Source organism: Oryzias melastigma, linkage group LG17 (assembly GCF_002922805.2).
Source record: "Oryzias melastigma strain HK-1 linkage group LG17, ASM292280v2, whole genome shotgun sequence".
Classification (NCBI taxonomy): domain Eukaryota; kingdom Metazoa; phylum Chordata; class Actinopteri; order Beloniformes; family Adrianichthyidae; genus Oryzias; species Oryzias melastigma.
Window position 1 is genome coordinate 21017222 of NC_050528.1, and position 12882 is coordinate 21030103.

Consider the following 12882-nt stretch of genomic DNA (forward strand, 5'->3'; position numbering starts at 1 on the left):
AATTTTTGACTTGTTTTTAAGGGGTCTATCTTTGCTGTGTCATGAAGTTTATCTGTTGTTACAGCTTGATTGAACTAAGATGTTTTAAAAGTCCAAAATATGCTTCCTCTCCCTGTGAAATGTGAAGAAATGTAGGTTGCAGATTTTGATGAACTTCCTTAAAAAAAATTCTACCAGTCTAAACTAGATTGGGTTGACAAATAATAAGAGCTGAGTATTTATTTTAACTAGTTTTGCCTGTTTGCTTTTGTGAAAAAAATCTGGTAAAACATTCAACTTAACTTAGCTTTAGTGATTGATAACTTTCATTTTCTTAGATTTCTCAGCAAAAACTTTAACTAAAAGACAACACTTTCCTCTCTGGAAATTCCAGGTTTGTATCGTTCTACCTTTTGACACAAAAACAGAAAATATGCTAAAGTCTCACTGTGAAGCGTGTCCACTGGTCGGTCATGTCTGGGACACTGAAGGCAGCAGCTTTGTGACTGTGGGAGGAGCCCTCCTTGTCGGTGTAGTACAGCAGGATGCTCTGGAGGCCCCGATGAACCGGAGTGAGCTCCAAACCCAGCTCCACCACTTTCTGACCTGCATCCGTGATGGCAAACAGCACACCTCCTCTCTTGCTGGCTGGACGCACCTAGAATAATAGAAAAGTAAAGGCTGTATATTTAGATTCTCAATGTATTTTTGCCATCATAATAGAAAATATTTTACTTTTTTAAAGAGTTACTCATGAAAAAGAAAAACAATTTTAAAAAAATAGTCATATGACATCAGCAAAGTCAAAAGCTGAAAACTGTCATTTGTACCCTAGAGACCGATGTTTACACATGCATTGCTAAAAGCAACAACCAATGTGTTATAAATCAATATATTGCAATATTTAGCAATGTATCTCATTGGAAACAACAAAGGATTTACTGATTCACAACTTTACTATTGCTGTACACAACAGCAAACAAGTCAAAATCCTGCTACAAATTTACAATTTCTAAAATATTCTCTCTATGGTTTGGGATTTAAAGTCAGGAAGTCTTGGTAATCGGTAGTGACCCTTTTGAAGAGCTTCATAACAGCGTGAAAACGGCTTAGGAGGTCACAGGGTTCAGCTGCCCACCGTCACTATGATAGCAAAGTCTCTGTAGAATGGCTCGGGCACAAAGGTTTGAGCCAGTCGGCCGATGTTGGCTTCGGGTCCGAAGTTGTATGCGGGAAAACCCTCGTGGCCGGTGGTGAAGGAGACCGAGGGAGGGAGTGGGACACCAACCAACTCCGTCAGGTCCAGGAAGTTCCTGGATCCTCGCTCTGACATGCAAAGGAAAGGAGACAGGATCAATGTTGAATGACAGTGCTGAGGAACTGAATATAATGATGGTAAAAGGTTTAATCTACTGTCAGAGTGGTTTAAAATCAGATCAATATTATCTTATATTTTAAAATATTTTGGATTCTACGTGATTTTTTGTCAAGTTTTTATTCACTAGTAGAAGAAGAAGAAGAATGAAGGAACACAAACGTCAATAACAGAAAATCTCTAGTTTCCTCCATTTTTAAAGTAAATCTGCTGCAGCTGAAATATCTGGTTAAACACAGGATGCATTTTATTTTGAAAGGAACTTGAATGCACTATTGCCAAAAGTGAAAGAAGTTAAATTTGTTACATTTAGAAAAACTCAACTGAAGAGAACAGTTCAGAGCTATATTTTGTAAATGATTGGTCAAATGGCCACGAAAACATAAATGAAGTGAGGTGAAACTTTGCAGCTCTCACTGGGTTTCGGTCCATGAGAAACTGGACCAAATGACTCTTTCTGAATTAAAGGTTTCAGACCCCTGCAACAGACCATGCATGTCTGGTATAGGAAGGAGTTATGCCATCTGAATATGGGGGCCGATCTATGGGGGAACTGCCAGAACCCAGCCCTCTAATTCTTGAGTCAGTACTATGTTAGTATCATCATTGACAAAGATTTAACATTGCAGGTTCTGAAAGAAACATCAAACAAATAAAATTGTTGAAATATGTATTTAAGATCCTTTCATTTGTGATAAACTTCTACTCTGCAGGTCTCTTTTTGCCACCTTTCCAAAGCATGTCGTACTGATGCTTCACCTTCAGTTTCTTCCACGTCAGATCAGAAAATAAAAACTTTTATCAAGTTTATTAAATAAAATCATGTCAAAAAACACCAATAACACAGATCGGTTTTGGCCTTCCCCCTCTTCTGTTGCCCATGTGATGCTAATTCAGCCCATTAGAGTAAAGATGGAGAGGTTCATGCGACTCATCCTGACAGGGCTTTAATTTGACTGGATTGGATGTGGACTCCACCTTCGCCCCGCTGCTCTTTCTCACAAAGACATAATCCTCCGAAACAGAAACCCTCACACAATTACTGGCAATTAGAGTATGAAGGAAGTAGGTGTGTGAAGAGATGGCTTAAGTTCTCCTGATTCTCAGCTATGGAGCCTTTCAGTCATTGTGCCCAACTTGTTGCATTCCAGCCATGCTGGCCTCTGCTACCTATGACTCTGTCAGACATCAAACGATCATCTCTCCCACTTGAACACACAAAGCCCAGACCAGCTTAGACAGGCTAACATTTGGGGGTCTCTAATTCATCAGGTTGTCCAACTGGAAACATTCTTGATTACAGGATTGCGTGTTTGTGTGGGTGTGCTCCTCTGAGCCGCTTCGGCCACACGGTGGACTTTTTGCAGATTTACACATTTTGGGTTGAAGAGGCAGCTAGGAGGTTCAAGGAATGAAGGATGCATGCACAAACACAAACAAAGCAAAGTGCATACACCTCCAGTTCAGATGTGCAGTCGTCTGTAATGACTGGGAGAAGGTGGTCGGTCAGAGGTTCTCCAGGAAAACCAAAGTCAAAACCAACGAGTCAAAAACTGCTTCTGCAGAAGTTTGACTTCATTTCTACACAATAAAAAATCACTACCAATTATATATATATATATATATATATATATATATATATATATATATATATATATATATATATACTTAAAGTTATTTAAGGTTTAAGAAAATTTAAGCTGACCTTTCTGGAATAATGTTCCTGCCTGTTTTTATTTATAGTTATGTTGAAAAGTTACATTTTTAAAGTTTTAAAATTCTTGTTTTAGTGTGTTCTATAAATGCTTATCCTGTTTATCCAAAGTTATGTTTTGGAATTTGGCCCCTGTGCAATTGAGTTTGACACCGCTGGTGTAAATGATCAGTTCAAATCAACAGACACTTTCTTGTTAAAAACATGTAAGGCAAAAAAACAAACAAATACAAATTTTTTGAATCAAACCACTTTAATTTTGATCCAGCCCTCCTGAAATTAGCAGAATCATACAGCTTTTAACTTCCTTTTTAAAAAGAAAGAACCTCCTTTTTCAGGAAAGCCCCCAACAATTTAGTATTCTCTGCGCTAAAATGTGCACTTAAAAGTCTTAATTTTAAAGAAATAAACATAAAAAATGATGGAGCGTCCTGTGACAGACTGGCGACCTGTCCAGGGTGAACCCCGCCTTCGCCCATCAGCAGCCGGGTTAGGCTCCGGCACCCCCGCCACCCCGAAAGGGAAGAAGCGGTCAGGAAGATGAATGAATGAATGAATGATGGAGCGTCTTCTGGAGCGCCGTACATTAGGATTAATTGTGGTTGTGCCTACTTGGCTGTTATTGTGTCGGACTGTGTTTTTATATTTTTACATGTTACCAACAAAGTTGGGGGGAGTTAGCGTAATTACATTAGCATTTGTTTTACTGGAATCAGCCTCTATCGGGGTTAAAATTTCTAGAATGGCTGTAACGGTTTTAATGTGGCGACCATGTCTAACATGGCTAACGGTTCTTCTGTGGCTATTGTTTTTAACATTGCTAACACTTCTATCATGTCTAAAACTGCTAATGGTTCTACTGTGGCTTTTGTTTCCAGCATGGCTAATGCTTCCAATGTGCCTTTCATGTCTAACATGGCTAATGCTTCTAATGTGCTTATTGAATTTAACATGGCCAACGGTTCTGATGTGGTTATTGTTTCTAACACGGCAAACGTTTCTAATGTGGCTATTGTTTCCAACACAGCTAATGTTTCTAATGTGGCTGTCATTTCCAACATGGCTAACGCTTCTAATGTGGCTATCATTTCCAACATGGCTAACGCTTCTAATGTGACTATCATTTCCAACATGGCTAACGCTTCTAATGTGGCTACTGTTTTCAACATGGCTAACGCTTCTGATGTGGCTATCATTTCCAACATGGCTAACGCTTCTAATGTGACTATCATTTCCAACATGGCTAACGCTTCTAATGTGGCTATCATGTCTAATATAACTAATACTTATAATGGGGCTATTGTTTTCCACATAGCTAACGCTTCTAGTTTGGCTATCGTGTCAAACACGGTTAACGTTTCCAACGTGGCTATAATTTCCAACACTGCTAATGCTTCTAATGTGGCTATCGTTTCCAACATGGCTAACACTTCTAATGAGGCTATTGTTTCTAATGTGGCTATCGTTTCCAACATGGCTAACACTTCTAATGAGGCTATTGTTTCTAATGTGACTACCGTTTCCAACATGGCTAACGCTACCAATGTGGCTATCGTTTTTTAATATGGCTATCGTTTCCAACATGGGTAATGCTTGTAATGTGGCTAATGCCTCTAATTTAGCAAATGCTTCTAACATGGTTAACATGTCTAACATGGCTTAAGCTGTGTTCACACCAGATGTGATTTACACGTCAAATTCACGTTGGATACCTGTATTATGATGTGCATCAAATGTGTTACTCATCACCTTTCCAAAAATGTTTCCGTAAGTTTGACCCCACAGATGCGTGTTGGAGGAGCTTCCGCCAAATGTTTTAAGCCTGGTTGCTACATGGAGCGGTTTCTGTGTTTATCTCATTTATAATGCATGGAAGACACAAAGATTGTTCAGAGATCGGGTTTATCTTAAAGAGCAAAGGTATCTGTTTTCAGGCCTCCATGTCTAGGTTCATGAGATCATTCACTCTCCTAGTACGGTGAACTTCATTCCTGCTGCGGGACCTAAATGACCGCCAACATCCACATTCTTTGTCTCTTTAACCCAGTTTGAAGACTTGCTGTCCCGCATTAGTCCAAGAGGGTAAAAATTACAAATAAAAGTAGAGGATCTTTTTTTCATTGTCTCAATAAAAAAAAACAAGAAAATTATCAAAGTTCAGGAAGTTCGAACAGATGTGGCTTCTGCCTGTCCACCAGGCGGCCTACCGGGGACCAGCATAGTGGGCCCAATTGCTCTAGTTCCACAGGTCCTGCGACAGTCTGGCGACCTTTCCAAGGTGTACCCCACCTTCGCCCAACAGTAGCCGGGACAGGATCTGGCAACCCAATGACCCCGAAAGGGACAAAGCGGGTTAGAAAAATGAATGAATGGCAGTTCAGGACAAGAACACTCCTGTTGATCCCCATATTGGATTTGGACTTAACTCTATGAATGGGGTCACTAAACACGTCACCTGCCCAAAGCTGAGTTCCTGATTGCTTGGCGCGACACTTCAATCTCACCAAAGTTCCGTTTTTTTAACGCTGGACGTGCCAGGAAAATCACCATTTTCTAAAGAAACACAATTGAACACAATAAAGACAAGTGGAAAAGCACAAAACAGCAATTTTGCTGGACACATTTCTGTTCATAGTCACTTGTGCTTGAAACAATTAATTTAAACACTTATTATTTTTGTACTTCTCATTTTCCCCAAGAAGAAATGGCCACCAATTAGCTTTTAGCTTCTGAGCCCCTTTTTGTATTGAAGCTCTATAGGTTGGAAGTGTCATTGTTGGGCACCAAATTTCAGTTTTCAAATTTTGAAAGATCTCAGCAACTGCACTGAAGCAGCCACACAGTACTCCTGGACTTCCTTTAAATTTCATGTCCTGTCTAAATTCTGAACTCCTGCTTGGGTCACTTTGTTATAAATCACGTGGTCTTAATCCACTTTTCCTCCAACCATTTTTGTTGTCGTCTGTGATTGTGCCTTTGTTAACATTAATTGATGCAACAAAGATAATTGATAGTTGCGTCATAATTGTACCATAGTCCATTGTTGTTGAAAGCAGTAACCGAATTTCACCAGAACTTCTAAAATGAATCTACTTTTGTGTTTTGTTTCCTTACTTCTGTCTTTAAAACGTTACTTTTATGCAGTCATGCTTTTTAAGTGAAACAATTTTCCATCCTGTCTGCTCTTTTAGAGCATTTGACAGAAAAACAAACTATTACATAACAATCTTTTAATATCTACTCATTCATCCAAATGGTTCTGTGAAAGAAAAAGTTTTAAAAGGATTATCATAAATTCTAGATTGCCACTTTTTAGACTATTTTTGCAAGACAAATTTTAGTTAACTCATATCGAATTATATTAATGCCCCTTAATAATTAATATTGTCATTACATCAATAAGGAATATTTCACAATTATGCTCAAAAATGACTGTTTACATGCAAATATTTTGGTTGCTTATGTTGCCAGCAACTTATTATTATAAAATCTGAATCATATAATGCATATTTCTTAATGGATGCCATTGATTGGCTCAAGAAATGAACTCTAAATGGCTCAAAAGTCTATAATGGATTTTGATGATTTCATCCAATCATCAAATCAATCACATTTTGGAGAATATTTGAAGATTTTGCATCTGCGTCACTCACCACCCTTCCAGTATTTCAGTGGTTTAGTGTAGTGCCTGGGTTTGCTGCCTCCCCCTGGAACATCTTCCACATGTAGCATCCGGAGCTGAGCACTTTTGTCACCAGAGACTAACCCCTCCGAGCTGCGGGCAACAGCATCCAGCACGGACACTTTCACCTGAGTGTCTGCCGCCACTCCCTCTGCCTCCTTGTTCTCTTTTCTCAGTCGCTCTGATGCTGCAGTCTGGGTACCAGAAAGCTCCGGAGAGGTGATGGACTTCAAGGTGACGGCAGCAGGAGGAACTGTGGTGGTTTTGGGGTTCGCCCAGAGCAAACTCCACCACTGGGCTCCCGCAGGAGAGTGTGTGAGAAAGAGAAGGGACAGAGAGACGTAAAAAAATCCCATTCTCTGTCTGTGATGGCCAAGGCTGCAAGCTGCTCAGATGTGAAACGAGCGTGCAAGCGTATATCCAAAGCAGGTGCTCCTTTCCATCTGTGGCTTACTTGCACACGTAGAGTCCTAATAATCGCAAAAGTAGAGGCAAAGTGTCCTAAAGGCAACAATTAGGGTTGTCACTATCTCTGTCTTCTTTCTTCTCCTCTCTGTTCTCTTCTTTCCCTCTTAGGAATAATCACCTCCCTTTTTTTGCAGTCCACTACTCAGTCTGTAATTCCCTCAGGTCTCCACCCCCCTCACCTTTAACCACCTCTTTCCCCGTGGAATCAGCCTAATCGCTCTGTCTCCTCCTAGAGGGAGTTCTGCTGCAGCTCAGCAGTCTGACCGGGACACTGAATACATCCACATCTTCATTTTCCCACATTTACAGTCACATTTTTTTAGAAAAGGAGGCCCTCTGGTTTAAACAATAATTCTGTCACCACCTTCAACCCCAATCTGCTTATTATTATCAGATATTATTCATTAAAAATGTGAAGAAAAACAAAAAAACATTTGTCTCAAATATTGAGAACTATCATAGAATCAGGGTTTCTGATTGCAATCCTTTAATACATCTTTTTTTTAATAACAATGACTTGTGTGCTTTAATTAATTAGTTACATTTCAGGATTTACGAGAACAAAAATACAGTATTAAATGTCAATTTTTCATTTTTTCAATGATTTGATCAGAACAGGGGACTTGCGATTTATGCATAATAATATTCAGAGAGCTTTCGTGGTGAACACAATGGAGTTAAAAAATTACTGCAACCACATCTGGAAATAATGATAAAATAAAACAAAAACGAATGCCTTTTTTGTTCTGATAGTTAAACATATCCATAATTGCTCCCTAATTGCTATATATGAAAATAAACTTTTTGGTAAAAGATGACCACATGTTCAGATGAACAGAAATGGGATGAACCATTTTTAAAAATTATTCATAAGTTGCAAATTATAAACTACCACTGAAATAAGCTTTGTCTGAACTGTTTTATAACATTTTGTAGATCAAAAGTAGACTTCATTTTATGTTGTCAACCACTTGATGCCTATTGATGCAAATATGGATACTTTAATTTAGCATCTACTAATAAGCAAAAATATAAATGTGGAATTTTTCATTCTGAAATTAAAGCCAGATACTGAGGGGTTAAATGTCTGGAGTCTGAGCTCTGTCTCTCTCTCTGGTCACCAGTGGGAGCCGTCTCCAGAGCCCTGAATCTCATTACACTACATCTCCCAGCAGCCCCGGTGCACACTCCTCAAATGACTCTCAGCTGACTCTCATTTGCCAATCACCCACAGGACACTTAAGCACTGCTCAGAGCTGGACTCTGTGTGAAGTATTGTTTGTGCTGCTCTGCTTACTTTACAGAGTGGTTCACCTGGACCTGGACCTGGACCTGGACCTGGACCTGGACCTGGACCTGGACCTGGACCTGGACCTGGACCTGGACCTGGACCTCTGAGTTCTTGATCTGGTTTTGTCTTTGTTTTCCTGCCTTGAGTCTCGCCTGGATCCTGACTTCCTCAGTTTCCTGTCTGATTCTCCAGTTGTCATTGCTGACTTCTGCCTGCCTGACCCTGATTTAGATTTTCTTTTTTTTAAGTTGTGTTAATAAACCAGCTGCAACTGGAACCAGCCGTTTGCCTGTTCTGTGACATTAAACCTTTGCAACAAATGTCAGGCAAAGGACATAAAAAGGATAAATAAAAATATTTCTTGAAGCAACGACTTTTCTCCAGAATATAAAAGTTTTCCATTTTTGCTACAACGCTGGGATGAAAAGCAGTCCTAGTTTACTCTCTGATGTTGCACTCTTAGGTATAAAAAGTTTTAAATCTTGCGTACAAGACAAATTTGCCCAAAACTGATCCACAAATGAGCTTAAGTTCAGGACTTAATGATGTCACAAGTTACATTTTTTTGTTATAGTCAGAATAGCTGTCATTTGGAAATGGTTTTGTACAATTTCTGCTATGATGAAGTAATCTAAATTCTAATCAACTTAATTTATAGAGCACTTCATGCTACAAAAGTGCTTTACATAAAAAATAAATTAAAATAAAAATTTTTTGGGGTAAAAAATAGTAGGCTTATACTACCCCCCTCCAAACACAAAGTATACAATGAAACAAAGTCCATAAAATAAAAAATACAAAAGAGAGATGTAAAAGAGCAACTTAAAAGCTATGCCAAAATTATGATTTTTTTTTGTTTTTTCTTAAAAACTTTCATAGTGGATGACCATGGCTTTTTGTTCAGACCTTTTGGACCTGAACAAAAAAACAACAATAAAGTTTGGACCACTGTGTTCAAACAACTAAATCTTTCCCTTTCTAGAATCTATGTAAGGAGACCAAAGCAACAAATTAAAACAAATACAACTGGGTTTTAAGTTCAAACTTTCTAATGAAAATACTTATTTTTAGGAATAATTATTGGTTTCCTTTAGAATGTATTTTCTGCTTTATTTTGAAATGCTGAAGGGCAGAATTGATGATGAGCAAACTGTCTCTGTGCTGCACCTCACTAATCATGGACACAAGGACAGAAGAGAGGGGGCCCCGAGTTGCTGATTACAAAGAGATGTCTGTTGTGTTGTTTTGTATTTGTCTGAATGTTTGATGGGGTCCAGGAAAAGGGCTGCTGGATTTGTGTAATTGGGTTGTTTGGACCGGTTAGCTCGTTGGTGCTGCCGTCTTTTCCGTTGGAGGTGAATAAAGAACAGTTTGCTGCAAATGATCAGTCAGCCAAATATAGATATTTTTCATGGTTATTTATTTCTATGAACTGTCTGTCCCGGCTGGTGATTATTACGATATATCGCAGAATCAGTTTTTCCCTACAACCCTTATTCACTTCCAAACAGGAAGTACCTGCTGGTCCAGAAAAGCTAAAATCCCATAGATTCCTATTAAGAAACAAACAGCTATTACTCAGTTATTACATTTGTCAGGATCGCCATTCTAGACTTAGACTGACATGGACATGATAACGTCTCATTCAAACATGGTGACAGTCGTACATATGGCGACTGAACTGACTTCATACTTACTCGGTCCAGTTCTCTTATTGAGTTATTGGACTCAACGCAAACCCCCTTTTCTTTTAATTATTACAAAATCATATTTTTGCGAAAAATTCTTTAAAAACATTTAAATAACCAGAAAAAAGTCACTTTTAATGAAAAAAATACCCATATACATCTGTACAATATCAAAGATGTTATTTGTTTTTCCTCTGCTCTACAAACAAGTGCAAAAACTGCAAATGCACTCTTCGATCTTGTTTTTTTTTTTTGCACTATTGTGGTTTTTTAAGTCCAATGCTGAACTAAAATGACAGAATGGAAAAAAATAAACAGGACTGAGAAGATTGGACCTTCAGTAACACTGAAAAAAAAAAATTCTAAGTTAGTTGCGAAATTATTGAGTATAAAAAAAACCTTCTTTAGCTTTTTTAAAAAAAACATTTCCATGATAAAGTGGTTGTTATATACTGTACAGTAGCCAATATTTTGTTATCTTCACAAGTTGTAAAACTAATTAAATCATTATAAATCTGCATAATTAACTAAAGCAAATGATCAAGAGTAAGTAACCCCTTTATTCTCGTTATTACAATAAGTTAATGAAAAAAATAAGGTTACAACATTCCTTGGCTAAAATTACAGACATCCATGCTCGTATTTAGGAGTATCTTCAGAATTTTTTTTCCCACACTTACTGGCCCCATTAGAGCCTCTAGATTCCAGAAGGAGTTACCCCTTCACCTTTCACCTCTGCTTCTCTTCCTGCCTTACCTTGAAACCCCCAAACAAGAAGCTCTAATGGGTTTACTGTCACAGCCAATCCCACTGAACACGCTAAAATAAACAATCATTAAACTGTATGTGGGAAAATCACAAGATCAAGAGGTGACGACATGAAAAATGTCTAAAATATGTGCTGAACTTTAGATGTGTTGATGCTTTTTTCTCCCAAAGTGCATTTTTGTGTGGATTGTGTTTCCAGTATGACTTTTCTATTTTAAGCTGCTTTGAAATATTAAAAAAAAGGCACACATCATGTGTACATCGTTCTAACTGGTCAGCAGTTGTAACAGAACCAGACCAGTGCATTTCATCAGTAAAGAAAAAAAAAAAGCCACACAACAGTTGATTATCTGAGCTCTGGCGCCATCTGGTGGTCAAACATGAAAGCTGTGACCAAAAGCAGATACTCTTTTTCCGTTGGTGTGCCATTTCTTACATTTCTGATAAATTTGTGATAAAAAAAATGTATATGAACATTATTCATCCAATGTGGCTCTCTGAATAAAGAAAAAGTAACAGTTGAAGGACAGTATTAATCTCTCTGCCAGGCACCTGACTATTGTAGCTGTTCTTCTCCAACAAACTATCAATCCTTTGTGATTTACCAAACTCATACCAACACAATGACAGATTTTTGAGCTTCGTTTACCGCAGAAAATAAGTTTGAGGCCTGAACTGGAATTCATGGAATTCATACTTAAGGCGTACCAGATTACAAGGTGGTTTTTCTAATTTTGAACAAATTCAATGATTTTAAGTGCAACTTTCGGTTTGAAAATACAGTAACCACCTAGTTACCTCTGATTTACTTTTGTGTTGTTTACCTTCATGAAATTCTAGCAGAGATTCCCCACAAATAGTAAAATAAGCTGTTGTTTAATCACCACTGACATATAGCTAATTTGCTGCATTGAGATGATCCTATGTGACACAGGGTTTCTTTTATATTTTGACAAAACTTCTCTTTATGTTTATGCTTTCCATATGTCAAAAACAGTATTACATTTATTTTTATCATGACCGAACAATAACAAAAATACAAATCAGTGTTTTTTTTTTTTTAATAGTCTAGATCAGGGGTCTGATTTGCGGCCCCCGTCTTCATATGAAAGATTACTGTTAGTGCGGCCAGCAAGGCTGAAATGAATGACAGCTGCTGTGTGCAGAGCTGAACGAACCAATCACAGTGAGGTATATGGCTCTGGAGGCGGGACATCGGCGGTCTGTCCAGTACCTCTGTCTATCATTCATTCCTTCCTCCAATCAGCTGGGCGGAGGAGGAGCCATGAAGCACCAAACGCGATTTGTGTGATATATTCGCGTGCCCCGCGTGGGGAATTTGCTGCTCGCGGCTCGTCAAAAAAGGTGTTTCTGTCGCCACGCCGCGTGTCGAAGGGGCTACCAGCTCCGTCTGTGGATGTCTCTCTTAGAATGAATGAGAGACAGATATGATGTCGAGGAATACGTTTTTGATGTGCTGACTGTTCCTAACCAGAACTCCACAAGCTCCGAGCCTCAAACCTGTAGCCCGCCCCGCGCGGCGATCCGCTGCACCCGGCTGTCAAACGTGATCCTGAGCTTGAGGCTGCACCTGCGTGCGCGTGTCTGTGATTCTTAAGGTTCGCACACCAGCTGTGTCGGCGCGCATTCCAGTCTATGCAAACGCGATAGAAGTCCGATATTCTGCTACGCGCGTTTGCATAGAATCCCCATGGAAAGCAGAGCAGAAACGTTTGAAAATTAAAAAAAATAATCAATGACAAAATATACAGAACAAATAGACTACTAAAAGCTTTTATTTTATTATTTCTAGTTAACAGACCCCTATCTTAATTTTTATTTGTAATGTTGTATTTATTTATTTTCTTTTCTTATTTCATTTCATTGTCTTATGTTGGGTTGACTTTGTAAAATTAT

General features: G+C 38.6%; 1 protein-coding gene across 3 annotated transcripts in view; it reads right to left on the reverse strand.

Annotated features, from left to right (window-relative positions):
• col15a1b (collagen, type XV, alpha 1b) overlaps positions 1-12882 on the reverse strand; it is a 53302-nt gene that overhangs the window by 28458 nt on the left and 11962 nt on the right. The window contains exons 1-3 of one of the 3 annotated variants that reach the window (XM_024274162.2): positions 6722-7517; positions 1118-1305; positions 428-637 (exon numbers count right to left, since the gene is read on the reverse strand). In XM_024274162.2, the coding sequence (XP_024129930.1) occupies positions 428-637; positions 1118-1305; positions 6722-7106 (783 nt within the window). In that variant the 5' untranslated portion in view covers positions 7107-7517. Of the gene's footprint in view, positions 1-427; positions 638-1117; positions 1306-6721; positions 7518-12882 lie in introns of those variants that run through there. The other 2 variants (XM_024274163.2, XM_024274164.2) reach the window with 2 other exon arrangements.